The 20,677-nt window shown below is 57.1% G+C and overlaps 1 protein-coding gene across 14 annotated transcripts in view; it reads left to right on the top strand.

The window, feature by feature from the left end:
• Positions 1-5,468: 5,468 nt before the first annotated feature.
• LOC139415820 (MUS81 structure-specific endonuclease subunit) overlaps positions 5,469-20,677 on the top strand; it is a 37,975-nt gene continuing 22,766 nt past the window's right edge. For 13 of the 14 annotated variants that reach the window (XM_071163948.1, XM_071163947.1, XM_071163940.1 and 10 more), the window contains exons 1-9: positions 5,478-5,545; positions 5,997-6,173; positions 7,226-7,355; positions 8,066-8,262; positions 17,794-17,874; positions 18,399-18,487; positions 18,638-18,799; positions 18,920-19,096; positions 19,946-20,073. In XM_071163948.1, coding sequence (XP_071020049.1) covers positions 6,033-6,173; positions 7,226-7,355; positions 8,066-8,262; positions 17,794-17,874; positions 18,399-18,487; positions 18,638-18,799; positions 18,920-19,096; positions 19,946-20,073 — 1,105 coding nt within the window. In that variant the 5' untranslated portion in view covers positions 5,478-5,545; positions 5,997-6,032. Of the gene's footprint in view, positions 5,546-5,996; positions 6,174-7,225; positions 7,356-8,065; positions 8,263-17,793; positions 17,875-18,398; positions 18,488-18,637; positions 18,800-18,919; positions 19,097-19,945; positions 20,074-20,677 lie in introns of all 14 variants that reach the window. The other variant, XM_071163946.1, reaches the window with a different exon arrangement.

Raw genomic sequence — 20,677 nt, 5'->3', positions numbered from 1 at the left:
ATTACCCTATACTACTGTGAGAGGCTGTAACTGCATTACCCTATACTACAGTAAGGTGATGTAACTACATTAACCTATACAACTGTAAGGTGCTGTGACTACATTACCCTACATCGCTGTATGGTGTTGTAACTACATTACCCTATACTACAGTAAGGTGTTGTAACTGCATTACCCTATACTACTGTAAGGTGCTGTAACTGCATTACCCTATACTAACGTAGGGTGCTGTAACTGCATTACCCTATACTACTGTGGGGTGCTGTAACTACATTACCCTATACTACTGTAGGGTGCTGCGACTACATTACCCTATACTACTGTAAGGTGCTGTGACTACATTACCCCATACTACTGTAAGGTGCTGTGACTACATTACCCTATACTACTGTAAGGTGATGTGACTACATTACCCTATACTACTGTAAGGTGCTGTGACTACATTACCCTATACTACTGTAAGGTGCTGTGACTACATTACCCTATACTACTGTAAGGTGCTGTGCCTACATTACCCTATACTACAGTAAGGTGCTGTAACTGCATTACCCTATACTAACGTAGGGTGCTGTAACTGCATTACCCTATACTACTGTGGGGTGCTGTAACTACATTACCCTATACTACTGTAGGGTGCTGCGACTACATTACCCTATACTACTGTAAGGTGCTGTGACTACATTACCCCATACTACAGTACGGTGTTGTAACTGGATTACTCTATACTACTGTAAGGTGATGTAACTGGATTACTCTATACTACTGTAAGGTGATGTAACTGCATTACCCTATACTACTGTAAGGTGCTGTCACTACATTACCCTATACCACTGTAAGGTGCTGTCACTACATTACCCTATACTACTACTGCAAAGGTTGGGGGCAATTCCAGTCAATTCAGGAAGTTTTCCAATGCTTTTCAATGAGCAACATTTGGAATCGGAATTTGGGTTGCCTTTGAATAAATAATAACAATAATAATTTATTCATCTTGTATAGCACTTTTCATGACAGAAAATAATCTCAAAACACATAAAAGGAAAATAAACAAACAGCAAATTTTAAAATAGAGATGGTGGAGAGACTGAATGTCTCTGTTTGACTTGGGATGAAAGGCTGGGAGTTGAGGCCGTTTGGATTGGAAAGGCAGTGTCGCTCCAGAGGATGGGACCTCGACGATACAGAGACAGGAGGGGACCTCGACGATACAGAGAGAGGAGGGGACCTCGACGATACAGAGACAGGAGGGGACCTCGACGATACAGAGAGAGGAGGGGACCTCGACGATACAGAGAGAGGAGGGGACCTCGACGATACAGAGAGAGGAGGGGACCTCGACGATACAGAGAGAGGAGGGGACCTCGACGATACAGAGAGAGGAGGGGACCTCAACGATACAGAGAGAGGAGGGGACCTCGACGATACAGAGAGAGGAGGGGACCTCGACGATACAGAGAGAGGAGGGGACCTCGACGATACAGAGACAGGAGGGGACCTCGACGATACAGAGACAGGAGGGGACCTCGACGATACAGAGACAGGAGGGGACCTCGACGATACAGAGACAGGAGGGGACCTCGACGATACAGAGACAGGAGGGGACCTCGACGATACAGAGAGAGGAGGGGACCTCGACGATACAGAGAGAGGAGGGGACCTCGACGATACAGAGAGAGGAGGGGACCTCGACGATACAGAGAGAGGAGGGGACCTCGACGATACAGAGAGAGGAGGGGACCTCGACGATACAGAGAGAGGAGGGGACCTCGACGATACAGAGAGAGGAGAGGACCTCGACGATACAGAGACAGGAGGGGACCTCGACGATACAGAGACAGGAGGGGACCTCGACGATACAGAGAGAAACAAAGACAGTCTGACAAACAGACCCAGAGCTCTTTATCAGTGCACCGCACCTGCTTCTCCAACGCTCCTCCTCCACAGGACCCGCTCCTCCTCCACAGGACCCGCTCCTCCTCCACAGGACCCGCTCCTCCATCACAGGACCCGCTCCTCCACCACAGGACCCGCTCCTCCACCACAGGACCCGCTCCTCCTCCACAGGACCCGCTCCTCCACCACAGGACCCGCTCCTCCTCCACAGGACCCGCTCCTCCACCACAGGACCCGCTCCTCCTCCACAGGACCCGCTCCTCCACCACAGGACCTGCTCCTCTGTAGGTACTGGTCCTCTGTAGGTACTGGACTTCTGGACCTCTGTAGGTACTGGTCCTCTGTAGGTACTGGACCTCTGGTCCTCTGTAGATACTGGACCTCTGTAGGTACTGGACCTCCATTGCCGAACATGTAGCACCCACCTGGGTGATGCCACAACTTCTGAAAGGTGCAATTTGAATTGACTGGAATTTAAATGGAATTGATCCCAACCCTGTGTCCTATAACAGTAACTACTGTTTAAAGACCGAGACTGCGAGACAAAGTGCCAGTCGTGTTTACATTCATATCCAGTAGGACTCTGAAGCGATATAACTTCTGTGGAAGAGATTACTGCTAGCATACTGGAAAAGCACAGTTCGTTTATTCTATCCTGGTCTCAGATCTGTTTCGTGCTGTGTAGCCAACTCCTGTTGCATTTGACAAGACAACACAAGCAGATCTAGAACCAGGCTAAGATTTGTTGTAGGTGTAGTATAGGATTTAGACTGATTCTTGGGTTACAAAGAACTCCACTATAAAACACTGTTGTTTTTTCTGTAAGTAGCGTTTGTTGTAGGTTTTCATATTCATATGTTTGATGTGCGGTTTTCTGTTTGTTGTATGTGGCATTGTTATTAGAGATTGGGAATCTGCATTTAGTTTGTGTGTGTGTTTCTACTGTCTAAGTGCCTGACTACTCATAAGTTAAAGAGAACCAAAATGGCGATCTGCTTTCTGCATTGCTGAGATCACAATGATCGTTAGAGAGAGAGGGATAGAGATAGAGATGTTTTCTATTGATGACAGGCATTTGAATGACGACTGTACTGTAGGTATGGTCAGGTCCGTCATTATTACCCCCCCCCTCCCTTGATACAGATGAGCAAAATAATTCTGAGCGATATTGCCTGCTCAACAAAATGGGGAAATGGTATATATTTTATATCAATACAATTGCTCAGCGAAAGAGAACTATATTTTCATGTCATCTGGCCTGGTGTTTCCACCGCCTGGTGTTTCCACCGCCTGGTGTTTGCTAAACGGCATTGGAACCGGTGCTTTGGTCAGATGACCTGTAAATAGAGCTCCTCAACGCACAACAGCGGTGGGTTTGCGCCGTTGAAGAACAGAAGCAAATGCAGGAACGAACCTCCGTACCTACTGTAAAACATGGTGGTGGATGTTTTGATGTTATGGGGCTGTTTTGTTTCCACTGATCATGGGACACTTGTTTAAGGTCAACGGGCATCAGGAACTTTATCCAGTACCAGGACATTATTTTTCTGTGTGTGTGCCAAAAACCTGATTTCTTCTGCCAAGGAGGCTGACACAAATGGATCTTCCAGCTAGATGATAATGACCCCCAGGACGAATCGAACATTTACCCACACATCTAAATGCTGCAATAGTCACCTCAGTCCCCGGGGCTTTTGATTCTGTGTGGAGGAATGGATTAAGATCCCTCCCAACGTGTTCTCCAGTCACATAAAACATTTTAGAAATGGGCTCAGTGGTGTTATCCTCGCAGGGTGCTGGAGCATTGACAACAGGTGTGCCAAGAACCCCAATCTTTTTTTGGGGGGGTAGGGATTTTTGTACGTATTTCCTGTTCAACAAAATCTCATTCTCTGAGCAATTGTATTGTTATAAAATAGTATAATTCCACTTTTTTTTATTTTTTACATGAAATATATCTCAGTATGTTATATTGTTTTATTTATACAATATTTGTTTGCTTATCTTTATCCAGGGTGCCAATAAATATGGACCTGGTTGTATCTGGGGTTTTGTTTTCGGGTTTATCACACTAAAAATGTAACTTGTTGTATCAAATTGTTCTATTTAGTTGTGTACTGTATCAAAAACCACTACTGCGTTCGTTTGTTGTTGTTGTTGTTGTGGTTGTCTACGGCCAGTAAAACAGTGAGATTTGAAAATGTTTCTTTCTTTCTAAGACTTTCCTTACCATGTTGCAAAGCTTGCCTTGCTGTCGGTTAACGCCAAAAGATTGTTTTGATTGGTTGATGGGTTGTGAATGCTGTCTGTGTGTTCAGGCGGTGTTTTATATGACAATCATGGTGACACTTATTACTCAATATTAAATCTATTTCCTGGAATGTATAAAATATTGGCCTACTGTGTATCTGTAGTTCAATCACTTCCGTTTTTTATTCTGTTTAAATGAATAGAAAATAAGAGCTCTGTGTGTGTCTGTGTGTGTGTGTGTGTGTGTGTGTGTGTGTGTGTGTGTGTGTGTGTGTGTGTGAGATAGATTACACAGACCCACAAAGAATTTGAAGACAAATCCAATTTTGATAAACTCCCACATCTACTGGGTGAAATACCACAGTGTGCCATCACAGCAGCAAGATTTGTGACCTGTTGCCACAAGAAAAGGGCAACCAGTGAAGAACAAACACCATTGTAAATACAACCCATGTTTATGTTTAATTATTTTCCCTTGTGTACTTTTGTAACTATTTGCACATCATTATGTAGCCAAGTAGCCTAGTGGTTAGAGTGTTGGACTAGTAACGCAAAGGTTGCTAGATCATATCCCCCGAGCTGACAAGGTACAAAATCTGTTGTTCTGCCCCTGAACAAGGCAGTTAACCCACTGTTTCTAGGCCAGTTAACCCACTGTTCCTAGACCAGTTAACCCACTGTTCTGAGGCTGTCATTGATAATAAGAATTTGTTCTTAACTAACTTGCTGTATACACTGTATATGACATGTCTATTCTTTTGGAATTTTGGTGAGTGTAATGTTTAATGTTCATTTTGAATTGTTTATTTCACTTTCTTTGGCAATGTAAACACGTTTTCCATGCTAATAAAGCCCTTTGAATTTAATGAGAGAGAGAGAGAGACACACATGGTACACGGGAGCCTGATTGGGGAAAACCATTGCATCAAAGGTCTATTTATCTGGAAATCTTTGGGCTACACATTTGTAGGCTAATATATAACAAACAATGGCAATGTTAAAAGTCACAAGCATATTTACTGAGTTAACATTTCATAATACTGATTTGAAAATGAGCACGTAAACCACCTGTGCTTCAGTTATTGCAAATATTGTTTCTTTAATAACAATTGGTTCTGCACTTTAGGCTTCCTACCTCGCGTTAAAAAATAAAATAAAAAGATTTTGTGCATGTAGCTTCATTGGGGCATTTTTTTTTTTTTACTAACTACATCGTTGACTTTCATCTTTCTTTATTTGATACAAGATACAGCTTTAACTTTCTTTTAAAAAGTTGTAATTGTCGCCGACGGACGGCGCTGAAACGCTGTCGGAGCGAATCAGACGTTTTGTTCCTGTCACGTGACCCTTTGACCAGGAAGGCGGCAGGTTGCGTGGTGGAAACACAACCAACAATCTAAAGGTACCTATTTTTTTTTTTAATGCAACTATTAATAATAATAGAAAAACAGATCTGACTTGACATGATGTGTATTCATCCAGCGCGCTGTTTTAAATATTGTCAGAGCAAGACAGTGACTGTAGATGGTTAGCCAGCTAACGTTAGCCTGCTTAACCCAACTTCAGTGTGTAAACTAGTTCATCATCTAACAGCTGTTAAACACAAGTTATTGCGGCAAATGTACCGTTACTTTAATGTTCTTCTAGTTTAGTTGAGTAGACTATTTAATAAACGATATTGATAAAATATCGTCTTAAAATGTTTTTTTTTTTTGTTGTATTCACAGGGTTTTGTATAAAGTTAGCACATGCGCAAAACGTTTAGAAAACCGGAAAAGGTTTGCTGGCCGCGGAGCAAAACAACAACAACAACACTCCGCATGTCTTTATTTCTCTCTCTCTCTCTCTCCCAGTACCATTAGCCATGTGGCTGGACTAGAGGCACAGTGATGCCAGCTGTAGAGCATGTCCGTCTGGGTAGGAAGCGCACCCTGCCCCCGTGCCCCAACCCCCTCTTCCTCCAGTGGCTGTCAGAGCTCCGGGACCAGGCGGCAGAGAAGGGACAGAAGACCCAGTACGTTTATCAGAAGGTAAACAAACACACTCGGGCTATAAGGACTTGCACTAGGTGTATCACAAGGTAACTAGCCACAACAGCCTTTATACCCCAGGACACGTTCTGCATGCTACTGGGGTCCCCCAGGGTGTGCAGGCTTTTGTTCCAGACCAGCACTAAAACACCTGACTCTCCCTCTCTCTCTTACCAGGTTATCAGTTCGTTGAAGAAGTACCCCCTCCCTCTCTCTCTTACCAGGCTATCAGTTTGTTGAAGAAGTACCCCCTCTCTCTCTTACCAGGCTATCAATTTGTTGAAGAAGTACCCCCTCTCTCTCATACCAGGCTATCAGTTCGTTGAAGAAGTACCCTCTCTCTCTCTTTCCAGGCTATCAGTTCGTTGAAGAAGTACCCCCTCTCTCTCTCTCTTACCAGGCTATCAGTTTGTTGAAGAAGTACCCCCTCTCTCTCTCTCTCTTACCAGGCTATCAGTTCGTTGAAGAAGTACCCCCTCTCTCTCTTACCAGGCTATCAGTTCGTTGAAGAAGTACCCCCCCTCTCTCTCTCTTACCAGGCTATCAGTTTGTTGAAGAAGTACCCCCTCCCTCTCTCTCTTACCAGGCTATCAGTTCGTTGAAGAAGTACCCCCTCCCTCTCTCTCTTACCAGGCTATCAGTTCGTTGAAGAAGTACCCCCTCCCTCTCTCTCTTACCAGGCTATCAGTTCGTTGAAGAAGTACCCCTTCTCTCTCTCTCTTACCAGGCTATCAGTTCGTTGAAGAAGTACCCCCTCCCTCTCTCTCTTACCAGGCTATCAGTTTGTTGAAGAAGTACCCCCTCCCTCTCTCTCTTACCAGGCTATCAGTTCGTTGAAGAAGTACCCCTTCTCTCTCTCTTACCAGGCTATCAGTTCGTTGAAGAAGTACCCCCTCCCTCTCTCTCTTACCAGGCTATCAGTTTGTTGAAGAAGTACCCCCTCTCTCTCTTACCAGGCTATCAGTTCGTTGAAGAAGTACCCCTTCTCTCTCTCTCTCTTACCAGGCTATCAGTTCGTTGAAGAAGTACCCCCTCCCTCTCTCTCTTACCAGGCTATCAGTTCGTTGAAGAAGTACCCCCTCCCTCTCCAGAACGCTCGAGAGGCTAAGATTCTACAGAACTTTGGAGACGGAATCTGCAAGATACTGGATGAGAAGTTACAGAGGCATTACAGAGAGAACGGTGAGATGGATGGAGAGAGAGAGAGGGATGGAGAGAGAGAGGGATGGAGAGAGAGAGGGATGGAGAGAGAGAGGGATGGGGAGAGAGAGAGGGATGGAGAGAGAGAGGGATGGAGAGAGAGAGAGGGATGGAGAGAGAGAGAGGGATGGAGAGAGAGAGAGGGATGGAGAGAGAGAGAGATGGATGGAGACAGAGAGAGAGAGAGAGATGGATGGAGAGAGGGAGAGAGAGAGAGAGATGGATGGAGAGAGAGAGATGGATGGAGAGAGAGAGGGATGGAGAGAGAGAGGGATGGAGAGAGAGAGGGATGGAGAGAGAGAGAGGGATGGAGAGAGAGAGGGATGGAGAGAGAGAGAGGGATGGAGAGAGAGAGAGATGGATGGAGACAGAGAGAGAGATGGATGGAGAGAGGGAGAGAGAGAGAGAGAGAGAGAGAGAGATGGATGGAGAGAGAGAGAGATGGATGGAGAGAGAGATGGATGGAGAGAGAGAGAGAGATGGATGGAGAGAGAGAGAGAGAGAGAGATGGATGGATATGGAGAGAGAGATGGATGGATATGGAGAGAGAGATGGATGGATATGGAGAGAGATGGATGGATATGGAGAGAGAGAGAGATGGATGGATATGGAGGGAGAGAGAGAGATGGATGGATGGAGGATGGATGGAGTGATCATACGTTTCTCTTCCCCATCCCTCCCACCCCTTCCAGGTCCGGACGCTCCCATCCACTCCCTTCCCAGCGGTGTGACGGTGGCCCCTAGTCGCCGTAGCAACAACAACCTGGCTCAGCCCACCAAACAGCCCTCTAGGAAAGAGAGGGAAGGAGGGAGGAGGAAGAGGGAATATGTGCCCCAGAAGAGGTCTGGTGGATATGCTGTTCTGCTAACACTCTACAGAGAGTCTCAGGTCTGTCCCTCTCCCCTCGCTCCCTGTCCCTCTCCCCACGCTTCCTGTCCCTCTCCCCACGCTCCCTGCCCCTCTCCCCACGCTCCCTGTCCCTCTCCCCACGCTCCCTGTCCCTCTCCCCACGCTCCCTGTCCCTCTCCCCACGCTCCCTGTCCCTCTCCCCACGCTCCCTGTCCCTCTCCCCACGCTCCCTGTCCCTCTCCCCACGCTCCCTGTCCCCACACTCCCTGTCCCCTGTCCCCTCGCTCCCTTTCCCCTCGCTCCCTTTCCCCTCGCTCCCTGTCCCCTCGCTCCCTTTCTCCTCGCTCCCTTTCTCCTCGCTCCCTTTCCCCTCGCTCCCTTTCCCCTCGCTCCCTGTCCCTCTCCGTCCCTCTCCCATCGCTCCCTGTCCCTTTCCCCTCGCTCCCTGTCCCCTCGCTCCCTGTCCCCTCGCTCCCTGTCCCCTCGCTCCCTTTCCACTCGCTCCCTTTCCCCTCGCTCCCTTTCCCCTCGCTCCCTTTCCCCTCGCTCCCTTTCCCCTCGCTCCCTGTCCCCTCGCTCCCTGTCCCCTCGCTCCCTGTCCCCTCGCTCCCTGTCCCCTCGCTCCCTGTCCCCTCGCTCCCTGTCCCCTCGCTCCCTGTCCCCTCGCTCCCTTTCCCCTCGCTCCCTTTCCCCTCGTTCTCTGTCCCCTCGCTCTCTCTCCCCACGCTCCCTGTCCCTCTCCCCACGCTCCCTGTCCCTCTCCCCACGCTCCCTGTCCCTCTCCCCACGCTCCCTGTCCCCCTCCCCACGCTCCCTGTCCCCTCGCTCCCTGTCCCCTCGCTCCCTGTCCCCTCGCTCCCTGTCCCCTCGCTCCCTTTCCCCTCGCTCCCTGTCCCTCTCCGTCCCTCTCCCCTCGCTCCCTGTCCCTGTACCCTCGCTCCCTGTCCCCTCGCTCTCTGTCCCCTCGCTCTCTGTCCCCTCGCTCTCTGTCCCCTCGCTCCCTGTCCCCTCGCTCCCTGTCCCCTCGCTCCCTGTCCCCTCGCTCCCTGTCCCCTCGCTCCCTGTCCCCTCGCTCCCTGTCCCCTCGCTCCCTGTCCCCACGCTCCCTGTCCCCACGCTCCCTGTCCCCACGCTCCCTGTCCCTCTCCCCACGCTCCCTGTCCCTCTCCCCACGCTCCCTGTCCCTCTCCCCACGCTCCCTGTCCCTCTCCCCACGCTCCCTGTCCCTCTCCCCACGCTCCCTGTCCCTCTCCCCACGCTCCCTGTCCCTCTCCCCACGCTCCCTGTCCCTCTCCCCACGCTCCCTGTCCCTCTCCCCACGCTCCCTGTCCCTCTCCCCACGCTCCCTGTCACTCTCCCCACGCTCCCTGTCACTCTCCCCACGCTCCCTGTCACTCTCCCCACGCTCCCTGTCACTCTCCCCACGCTCCCTGTCACTCTCCCCACGCTCCCTGTCACTCTCCCCACGCTCCCTGTCACTCTCCCCACGCTCCCTGTCACTCTCCCCACGCTCCCTGTCACTCTCCCCACGCTCACTGTCCCCACGCTCCCTGTCCCCACGCTCCCTGTCCCCACGCTCCCTGTCCCCACGCTCCCTGTCCCCACGCTCCCTGTCCCCTCGCTCCCTGTCCCCTCGCTCTCTGTCCCCTCGCTCCCTGTCCCCTCGCTCTCTGTCCCCTCGCTCTCTGTCCCCTCGCTCTCTGTCCCCTCGCTCTCTGTCCCCTCGCTCTCTGTCCCCTCGCTCTCTGTCCCCTCGCTCTCTGTCCCCTCGCTCCCTGTCCCCTCGCTCCCTGTCCCCTCGCTCCCTGTCCCCTCGCTCCCTGTCCCCTCGCTCCCTGTCCTCTCGCTCCCTGTCCCCTCGCTCCCTGTCCCCACGCTCCCTGTCCCCACGCTCCCTGTCCCCACGCTCCCTGTCCCTCTCCCCACGCTCCCTGTCCCTCTCCCCACGCTCCCTGTCCCTCTCCCCTCGCTCCCTCTCCCCTCTCCCCCTGTCCCTCTCTCCACGCTCCCTGTCCCTCTCTCCACGCTCCCTGTCCCTCTCCCCACGCTCCCTGTCCCTCTCCCCACGCTCCCTGTCCCTCTCCCCACGCTCCCTGTCCCTCTCCCCACGCTCCCTGTCACTCTCCCCACGCTCCCTGTCACTCTCCCCACGCTCCCTGTCACTCTCCCCACGCTCCCTGTCACTCTCCCCACGCTCCCTGTCACTCTCCCCACGCTCCCTGTCACTCTCCCCACGCTCCCTGTCCCCACGCTCCCTGTCCCCACGCTCCCTGTCCCCTCGCTCCCTGTCCCCTCGCTCCCTGTCCCCTCGCTCCCTGTCCCCACGCTCCCTGTCCCTCTCCCCACGCTCCCTGTCCCTCTCCCCACGCTCCCTGTCACTCTCCCCACGCTCCCTGTCCCTCTCCCCACGCTCCCTGTCCCTTGCTCCCTGTCCCTCTCCCCTCGCTCCCTGTCCCTCTCCCCTCGCTCCCTGTCCCTCTCCCCACGCTCCCTGTCCCTCTCCCCTCGCTCTCTGTCCCCTCGCTCTCAGTCCCCTCGCTCCCTGTCCCTGTCCCCTCGCTCCCTGTCCCTGTCCCCTCGCTCCCTGTCCCTGTCCCCTCGCTCCCTGTCCCCTCGCTCTCTGTCCCCTCGCTCTCTGTCCCCTCGCTCTCTGTCCCCTCGCTCTCTGTCCCCTCGCTCCCTGTCCCCTCGCTCCCTGTCCTCTCGCTCCCTGTCCTCTCGCTCCCTGTCCCCTCGCTCCCTGTCCCCTCGCTCCCTGTCCCCTCGCTCCCTGTCCCCTCGCTCTCTGTCCCCTCGCTCCATGTCTCCTCGCTCCCTGTCCCCTCGCTCCCTGTCTCCTCGCTCTCTGTCCCCCCGCTCTCTGTCCCCCCGCTCTCTGTCCCCCCGCTCTCTGTCCCCCCGCTCTCTGTCCCCCCGCTCTCTGTCCCCCCGCTCTCTGTCCCCTCGCTCCCTGTCCCCTCGCTCTCTGTCCCCCCGCTCTCTGTCCCCCCGCTCCCTGTCCCTCTCCCCACGCTCCCTGTCCCTCTCCCCACGCTCCCTGTCCCTCTCCCCACGCTCCCTGTCCCTCTCGCCACGCTCCCTGTCCCTCTCCCCACGCTCCCTGTCCCCCTCCCCTCGCTCCCTGTCCCTCTCCCCTCGCTCCCTGTCCCTCTCCCCACGCTGCCTGTCCCCTCGCTCCCTGTCCCCTCGCTCTCTGTCCCCCCGCTCTCTGTCCCCCCGCTCCCTGTCCCTCTCGCCACGCTCCCTGTCCCTCTCCCCACGCTCCCTGTCCCCCTCCCCTCGCTCCCTGTCCCTCTCCCCACGCTGCCTGTCCCCTCGCTCTCTGTCCCCCCGCTCCCTGTCCCTCTCGCCACGCTCCCTGTCCCTCTCCCCACGCTCCCTGTCCCCCTCCCCTCGCTCCCTGTCCCTCTCCCCACGCTGCCTGTCCCCTCGCTCCCTGTCCCCTCGCTCCCTGTCCCCTCGCTCCCTGTCCCCTCGCTCCCTGTCCCCTCGCTCCCTGTCCCCTCGCTCCCTGTCCCCTCGCTCCCTTTCCCCTCGCTCCCTGTCCCCTCGCTCCCTGTCCCCTCGCTCCCTGTCCCCTCGCTCCCTGTCCCCTCGCTCCCTTTCCCCTCGCTCCCTGTCCCCTCGCTCTCTGTCCCCTCGCTCTCTGTCCCCTCGCTCCCTGTCCCCTCGCTCCCTGTCCCCTCGCTCCCTGTCCCCTCGCTCTCTGTCCCCTCGCTCTCTCTCCCCTCGCTCTCTCTCCCCTCGCTCCCTGTCCCTCTCCCCACGCTCCCTGTCCCTCTCCCCACGCTCCCTGTCCCTCTCCCCACGCTCCCTGTCCCTCTCCCCACGCTCCCTGTCCCTCTCGCCACGCTCCCTGTCCCTCTCCCCACGCTCCCTGTCCCCCTCCCCTCGCTCCCTGTCCCTCTCCCCACGCTGCCTGTCCCCTCGCTCCCTGTCCCCTCGCTCTCTGTCCCCCCGCTCTCTGTCCCCCCGCTCTCTGTCCCCCCGCTCTCTGTCCCCCCGCTCTCTGTCCCCCCGCTCTCTCTCCCCTCGCTCTCTCTCCCCTCGCTCTCTCTCCCCTCGCTCCCTGTCCCTCTCCCCACGCTCCCTGTCCCTCTCCCCACGCTCCCTGTCCCTCTCCCCACGCTCCCTGTCCCTCTCCCCACGCTCCCTGTCCCTCTCCCCACGCTCCCTGTCCCTCTCCCCACGCTCCCTGTCCCTCTCGCCACGCTCCCTGTCCCTCTCCCCACGCTCCCTGTCCCCCTCCCCTCGCTCCCTGTCCCTCTCCCCACGCTGCCTGTCCCCTCGCTCCCTGTCCCCTCGCTCCCTGTCCCCTCGCTCCCTGTCCCCTCGCTCCCTGTCCCCTCGCTCCCTGTCTCCTCGCTCCCTGTCCCCTCGCTCCCTGTCCCCTCGCTCCCTTTCCCCTCGCTCCCTTTCCCCTCGCTCCCTGTCCCCTCGCTCTCTGTCCCCTCGCTCCCTGTCCCCTCGCTCCCTGTCCCCTCGCTCCCTGTCCCCTCGCTCCCTGTCCCCTCGCTCCCTGTCCCCTCGCTCCCTGTCCCCTCGCTCCCTGTCCCCTCGCTCCCTGTCCCCTCGCTCCCTGTCCCCTCGCTCCCTGCCCTCTCGCTCTCTGTCCCCTCGCTCCCTGTCCCCTCGCTCCCTGTCCCCTCGCTCCCTGTCCCCTCGCTCCCTGTCCCTCTCCCCACGCTCCCTGTCCCTCTCCCCTCGCTCCCTGCCCTCTCGCTCTCTGTCCCCTCGCTCCCTGTCCCCTCGCTCCCTGTCCCCTCGCGCCCTGTCCCTCTCCCCACGCTCCCTGTCCCTCTCCCCTCGCTCCCTGTCCCTCTCCCCACGCTCCCTGTCCCTCTCCTCGCTCCCTCTCCCCCTGTCCCTCTCCCCCTGTCCCTCTCCCCACGCTCCCTGTCCCTCTCCCCACGCTCCCTGTCCCTCTCCCCACGCTCCCTCTCCCTCTCCCCACGCTCCCTCTCCCTCTCCCCACGCTCCCTGTCACTCTCCCCACGCTCCCTCTCCCTCTCCCCACGCTCCCTGTCACTCTCCCCACGCTCCCTCTCCCTCTCCCCACGCTCCCTGTCACTCTCCCCACGCTCCCTGTCACTCTCCCCACGCTCCCTGTCACTCTCCCCACGCTCCCTGTCACTCTCCCCACGCTCCCTGTCACTCTCCCCACGCTCCCTGTCACTCTCCCCACGCTCCCTGTCACTCTCCCCACGCTCCCTGTCACTCTCCCCACGCTCCCTGTCACTCTCCCCACGCTCCCTGTTACTCTCCCCACGCTCCCTGTCACTCTCCCCCCTGTCCCTGTCCCCACGCTCCCTGTCCCCTCGCTCCCTGTCCCCACGCTCCCTGTCCCCACGCTCCCTGTCCCTCTCCCCAAGCTCCCTGTCCCTCTCCCCACGCTCCCTGTCCCTCTCCCCACGCTCCCTGTCCCTCTCCCCACGCTCCTGTCCCTCTCCCCACGCTCCCTGTCACTCTCCCCACGCTCCCTGTCACTCTCCCCTCGCTCCCTGTCCCCTCGCTCCCTTTCTCCTCGCTCCCTTTCTCCTCGCTCCCTTTCCCCTCGCTCCCTTTCCCCTCGCTCCCTGTCCCTCTCCGTCCCTCTCCCCTCGCTCCCTGTCCCTTTCCCCTCGCTCCCTGTCCCCTCGCTCCCTGTCCCCTCGCTCCCTTTCCCCTCGCTCCCTTTCCCCTCGCTCCCTTTCCCCTCGCTCCCTTTCCCCTCGCTCCCTTTCCCCTCGCTCCCTTTCCCCTCGCTCCCTTTCCCCTCGCTCCCTGTCCCCTCGCTCCCTGTCCCCTCGCTCCCTGTCCCCTCGCTCCCTGTCCCCTCGCTCCCTGTCCCTCTCCCCACGCTCCCTGTCCCTCTCCCCACGCTCCCTGTCCCTCTCCCCACGCTCCCTGTCCCTCTCCCCACGCTCCCTGTCCCTCTCCCCACGCTCCCTGTCCCTCTCCCCACGCTCCCTGTCCCTCTCCCCACGCTCCCTGTCCCTTGCTCCCTGTCCCTCTCCCCTCGCTCCCTGTCCCTCTCCCCTCGCTCCCTGTCCCTCTCCCCACGCTCCCTGTCCCTCTCCCCTCGCTCTCTGTCCCCTCGCTCTCAGTCCCCTCGCTCCCTGTCCCTGTCCCCTCGCTCCCTGTCCCTGTCCCCTCGCTCCCTGTCCCTGTCCCCTCGCTCTCTGTCCCCTCGCTCTCTGTCCCCTCGCTCTCTGTCCCCTCGCTCTCTGTCCCCTCGCTCTCTGTCCCCTCGCTCTCTGTCCCCTCGCTCTCTGTCCCCTCGCTCTCTGTCCCCTCGCTCTCTGTCCCCTCGCTCCCTGTCCCCTCGCTCCCTGTCCCCTCGCTCCCTGTCCTCTCGCTCCCTGTCCCCTCGCTCCCTGTCCCCTCGCTCCCTGTCCCCTCGCTCCCTGTCCCCTCGCTCCCTGTCCCCTCGCTCCCTGTCTCCTCGCTCCCTGTCCCCTCGCTCCCTGTCCCCTCGCTCCCTGTCCCCTCGCTCCCTGTCCCCTCGCTCCCTGTCCCCTCGCTCTCTGTCCCCCCGCTCTCTGTCCCCCCGCTCTCTGTCCCCCCGCTCTCTGTCCCCCCGCTCTCTGTCCCCCCGCTCTCTCTCCCCTCGCTCTCTCTCCCCTCGCTCTCTCTCCCCTCGCTCCCTGTCCCTCTCCCCACGCTCCCTGTCCCTCTCCCCACGCTCCCTGTCCCTCTCCCCACGCTCCCTGTCCCTCTCCCCACGCTCCCTGTCCCTCTCCCCACGCTCCCTGTCCCTCTCCCCACGCTCCCTGTCCCTCTCCCCACGCTCCCTGTCCCTCTCGCCACGCTCCCTGTCCCTCTCCCCACGCTCCCTGTCCCCCTCCCCTCGCTCCCTGTCCCTGTCCCCTCGCTCCCTGTCCCCTCGCTCCCTGTCCCCTCGCTCCCTGTCCCCTCGCTCCCTGTCCCCTCGCTCCCTGTCCCCTCGCTCCCTGTCCCCTCGCTCCCTGTCCCCTCGCTCCCTGTCCCCTCGCTCCCTGTCCCCTCGCTCCCTGTCCCCTCGCTCCCGGTCCCCGCGCCCCCGGGCCCCTCGCGCCCTGTCCCCTCGCTCCCTGTCCCCTCGCTCCCTGTCCCCTCGCTCTCTGTCCCCTCGCTCCCTGTCCCCTCTCTCCCTGTCCCCTCGCTCCCTGTCCCTCTCCCCACGCTCCCTGTCCCTCTCCCCACGCTCCCTGTCCCTCTCCCCACGCTCCCTGTCCCTCTCCTCGCTCCCTCTCCCCCTGTCCCTCTCCCCCTGTCCCTCTCCCCACGCTCCCTGTCCCTCTCCCCACGCTCCCTGTCCCTCTCCCCACGCTCCCTCTCCCTCTCCCCACGCTCCCTCTCCCTCTCCCCACGCTCCCTGTCACTCTCCCCACGCTCCCTCTCCCTCTCCCCACGCTCCCTCTCCCTCTCCCCACGCTCCCTCTCCCTCCTTGTCACTCTCCCCACGCTCCCTCTCCCTCTCCCCACGCTCCCTGTCACTCTCCCCACGCTCCCTCTCCCTCTCCCCACGCTCCCTGTCACTCTCCCCACGCTCCCTCTCCCTCTCCCCACGCTCCCTGTCACTCTCCCCACGCTCCCTGTCACTCTCCCCACGCTCCCTGTCACTCTCCCCACGCTCCCTGTCACTCTCCCCACGCTCCCTGTCACTCTCCCCACGCTCCCTGTCACTCTCCCCACGCTCCCTGTCCCCACGCTCCCTGTCCCCACGCTCCCTGTCCCCACGCTCCCTGTCCCTCTCCCCAAGCTCCCTGTCCCTCTCCCCACGCTCCCTGTCCCTCGCTCCCTGTCCCTCTCCCCTCGCTCCCTGTCCCTCGCTCCCTGTCCCTCTCCCCTCGCTCCCTGTCCCTCTCCCCACGCTCCCTGTCCCTCTCCCCTCGCTCTCTGTCCCCTCGCTCTCTGTCCCCTCGCTCCCTGTCCCTGTCCCCTCGCTCTCTGTCCCCTCGCTCTCTGTCCCCTCGCTCTCTGTCCCCTCGCTCCCTGTCCCTGTCCCCTCGCTCTCTGTCCCCACGCTCCCTGTCCCTCTCCCCACGCTCCCTGTCCCTCTCCCCACGCTCCCTGTCCCTCGCTCCCTGTCCCTGTCCCCACGCTCCCTGTCCCTCTCCCCACGCTCCCTGTCCCTCTCCCCACGCTCCCTGTCCCTCTCCCCTCGCTCCCTGTCCCCACGCTCCCTGTCCCCACGCTCCCTGTCCCTCTCCCCACGCTCCCTGTCCCTCTCCCCACGCTCCCTGTCCCTCTCCCCACGCTCCCTGTCCCCACGCTCCCTGTCCCTGTCCCCACGCTCCCTGTCCCTGTCCCCACGCTCCCTGTCCCTCTCCCCATGCTCCCTGTCCCTCTCCCCATGCTCCCTGTCCCTCTCCCCACGCTCCCTGTCCCTCTCCCCACGCTCCCTGTCCCCTCGCTCCCTGTCCCCTCGCTCCCTGTCCCCACGCTCCCTGTCCCCACGCTCCCTGTCCCCACGCTCCCTGTCCCCTCGCTCCCTGTCCCTCTCCCCTCGCTCCCTGTCCCCTCACTCCCTGTGCCTCTCTCCCAATCCTTCATCTTTCCCTCCTCTATCAAAAGCAGAATTATCTGTGATTCCCAGTAAATGTAAGTAAGATGCTGTTTTGGTTTGTCAGACTTGTGACGTTGATGTCCTCTCTCCCCTCCCCCTGTCCTCTCTCCCCTCCCCCCTCCCCCTATCCTCTCTCCCCTCCCCCTGTCCTCTCTCCCCTCCCCCTGTCCTCTCTCCCCTCCCCCTGTCCTCTCTCCCCTCTCCCCTGTCCTCTCTCTCCTACCCCTGTCCTCTCTCTCCTACCCCTGTCCTCTCTCTCCTACCCCTGTCCCCTCTCCCCTGTCCCCTCTCTCCCCTCTCCCCTGTCCTCTCTCTCCTTCCCCTCTCTCCTCTCTCCCCTGTCCCCTCTCCCCTGTCCCCTCTCTCCTCTCTCCTCTCTCCCCTGTCCCCTCTCCCCTGTCCCCTCTCTCCTCTCTCCCCTCTCCCCCTCTCCCCTGTCCTCTCTCCCCTGTCCCCTCTCTCCTCTCTCCCCTCTCCCCCTGTCCCCTCTCCCCCTGTCCCCTCTCCCCTGTCCTCTCTCCCCTCCCCCTGTCCTCTCTCCCCTCCCCCTGTCCTCTCTCCCCTCCCCCTGTCCTCTCTCCCCTCCCCCTGTCCTCTCTCCCCTCCCCCTGTCCTCTCTCCCCTCCCCCTCTCCCCTGTCCCCTCTCCCCTGTCCTCTCTCTCTCCTACCCCTGTCCTCTCTCCCCTGTCCCCTCTCTCTCTCCCCCTCTCCCCCTCTCCCCTGTCCTCTCTCTCCTACCCCTGTCCTCTCTCCCCTGTCCCCTCTCTCCTCTCTCCCCGCTCCCCCTCTCCCCTGTCCTCTCTCTCCTCCCCCTGTCCTCTCTCCCCTGTCCCCTCTCTCCTCTCTCCCCTCTCCCCCTCTCCCCTGTCCTCTCTCTCCTACCCCTGTCCTCTCTCCCCTGTCCCCTCTCTCCTCTCTCCCCTCTCCCCCTCTCCCCTGTCCCCTCTCTCCCTGTCCTCTCTCCCCCCTCTCCCCTGTCCTCTCTCCCCTGTCCCTGTCCTCTCTCCTCCCCTCTCCCCTGTCCTTTTCCTCTCTCTAGGTTCCTGGGGGTAAGGGATTTATGTTTAAACTGGAGCTGCAGGCTGAGGCCCAGCATCTGTCTGACAAGTCCTTCTCTGTGGTGAGTCTGAGCCACATTCAGACAATGTTGCTACCACATTCAGACAGCGTTGCTACCACATTCAGACAGCGTTGCTACCACATTCAGACAGCGTTGCTACCACATTCAGACAGCGTTGCTACCACATTCAGACAGCGTTGCTACCACATTCAGACAGCGTTGCTCTTGAGGTCTCTTGTCATGCTAGCACAAACAATCAATGACTTTCCCTGTCCCCCTGTCCCCCTGTCCTCCTGTCCCCCTGTCCTCCTGCCCCCCTCCCTCCTGTCCTCCTGTCCCCCTTCCTCCTGTCCCCCTTCCTCCTGTCCTCCTCCCTCCTGTCCTCCTGTCCCCCTCCCTCCTGTCCTCCTGTCCCCCTGTCCTCCTGTCCTCCTCCCTCCTGTCCTCCTGTCCCCCTTCCTCCTGTCCCCCTCCCTCCTGTCCTCCTGTCCACCACCCTCCTGTCCTCCTGTCCTCCTGTCCTCCTGTCTTCTTGTCCTCCTGTCCCCCTCCCCCTGTCCTCTCCTGCCTCTCGTTGCCTGTAGCCTGATCTGGGTAGTAAATACACAGCCTGGTCCTCAGTGAGCACACTGATACAGAAAGACTTGGTCCTGAAGACACACAACCCCGCCAGGTAAACCACAAGATGATCACCTCCTCTTCTTTTTAAAACTCTCCATGTTCTTTCTTCCTCGTTTGTTCCTCTTCATCTGTCACTTTGTCTGGTACCCTGTAGTGATCTCTTTCCATCTCTCTCTCTCTGTCCCTCATCCCCCTCTCCTAGGTATTCTCTGACTGAGCTGGGTTTGGCCCTGGCAGAGAGACTAGAAGACGGAGAGAGAGAACAAGAAGAGGACAGGAGGAGTGACGTGAGGGAAGAAGAGGAGGGAAGTGGGCCTGGCGTTGACCTTACTGCCAAGGAAGATGAGAAAAAGAAGAGAACAGAGTGAGTGAACGAGAGACACAAATTATGTTTTATCATTGGTGTTTTGATGGGTTTTGTTTGATAATTGTAGTAATGTATTTGACTAAGATTCGTTTCTCTATTTCTCTCGGCCTGTGGTAGGCCCATAGCGGGGCCTGACCCGGCAGCCTATGTTGCCCAGAGAGGGAGTGAGGTGCCTGGGGTAAACTCCTCAGAAAAGCCCCAGGCTGCAGAGACAAAGACTAGGCCGGCTGGAGGCTGTCTGTACCCAGGCAGTTATGACATTGTGCTATGTGTGGACTTCATTGAGACTACTGGGTAAGAGGTCTGTCTGTGTGTCTGTCTGTGTGGTTGAGTTTGAGGTTTCTGGGTAGACACAACATGTATGTGCGCTAGTGGTGGGGGAAAAATCGATAGATACATATCGGGATATTATTTTTCGACTATATATCATATTATTTTTGCGATCGTTGGCGGTACCTGCACCAAATGTCCAGTATATTTCCTTCATAGTTCTCCATCTTTTTTAAATAGGGAGACAATTTAGTTTTCAGGCCTTGTGTTTCCATGACGGATCAAAAGTACTTTTCTAATGACTCTCTCTTGTCTCAAGCACCGTATGGTGAGGAATATGTTGGGAACATCCCAATAGCAAATACGATCACAGTATCCAATCGCAATGCAGATAGAATCGCAATGCAGATAGAATCGCAATGCAGATAGAATCGCAATGCAGATAGAATCGCAATGCAGATAGAATCGCAATGCAGATAGAATCGCAATGCAGATAGAATCATGAGAATCACAATGCGTGTAGAATCATGAGAATCACAATGCAGATAGAATCACAATGCATCTAGAATCATGAGAATCACAATGCAGATAGAATCACAATGCAGATAGAATCACAATGCAGATAGAATCATGAGAATCACAATGCGTGTAGAATCATGAGAATCACAATGCAGATAGAATCACAATGCAGATAGAATCACAATGCAGATAGAATCACAATGCAGATAGAATCATGAGATTCACAATGCGTGTCAGCACCTAATTGTCATGATAATATGTTATCGTGAGATCCTTGGTAATTCCCAGCCCTAGTGTGTGTTAATGCATTCCTCGTGTGTGTGTGTGTGTGTGTGTGTGTGTGTGTGTGTGTAGGGGCAGCACGGCCTGTAAGCAGGAGCTGGTGAAGGAGCTGCAGAGGAACGGCGTAACCTTTGATGTCAGGAAGTTAAACGTAGGTGACTTCCTGTGGGTGGCCAAGGAGAGGGTCGCTCCCGTGTCAGGTAACACTGAGCTCGTCTTTTCCCCTGGGTACTAAGTCTGTTTCCCCCTGGGTACTAAAAGTCTGTTTCCCCCTGGGTACTAAAAGTCTGTTTCCCCCTGGGTACTAAAAGTCTGTTTCCCCCTGGGTACTAAACGCCTGTTTCCCCCTGGGTACTAAACGCCTGTTTCCCCCTGAGTACTAAACGCCTGTTTCCCCCTGGGTACTAAACGCCTGTTTCCCCCTGGGTACTAAACGCCTGTTTCCCCCTGGGTACTAAACGCCTGTTTCCCCCTGGGTACTAAAAGTCTGTTTTCCCCCTGGGTACTAAAAGTCTGTTTTCCCCCTGGGTACTAAAAGTCTGTTTTCCCCCTGGGTACTAAAAGTCTGTTTTCCCCCTGGGTACTAAAAGTCTGTTTTCCCCCTGGGTACTAAAAGTCTGTTTTCCCCCTGGGTACTAAAAGTCTGTTTTCCCCCTGGGTACTAAAAGTCTGTTTTCCCCCTGGGTACTAAAAGTCTGTTTTCCCCCTGGGTACTAAAAGTCTGTTTTCCCCCTGGGTACTAAAAGTCTGTTTTCCCCCTGGGTACTAAAAGTCTGTTTTCCCCCTGGGTACTAAAAGTCTGTT

Source organism: Oncorhynchus clarkii, chromosome 9 (assembly GCF_045791955.1).
Source record: "Oncorhynchus clarkii lewisi isolate Uvic-CL-2024 chromosome 9, UVic_Ocla_1.0, whole genome shotgun sequence".
NCBI classification, from domain to species: Eukaryota; Metazoa; Chordata; class Actinopteri; order Salmoniformes; family Salmonidae; genus Oncorhynchus; species Oncorhynchus clarkii.
The sequence above is the reverse complement of the archived record's forward strand: the minus strand, read 5'-3'. Positions and strand labels throughout refer to the sequence as shown.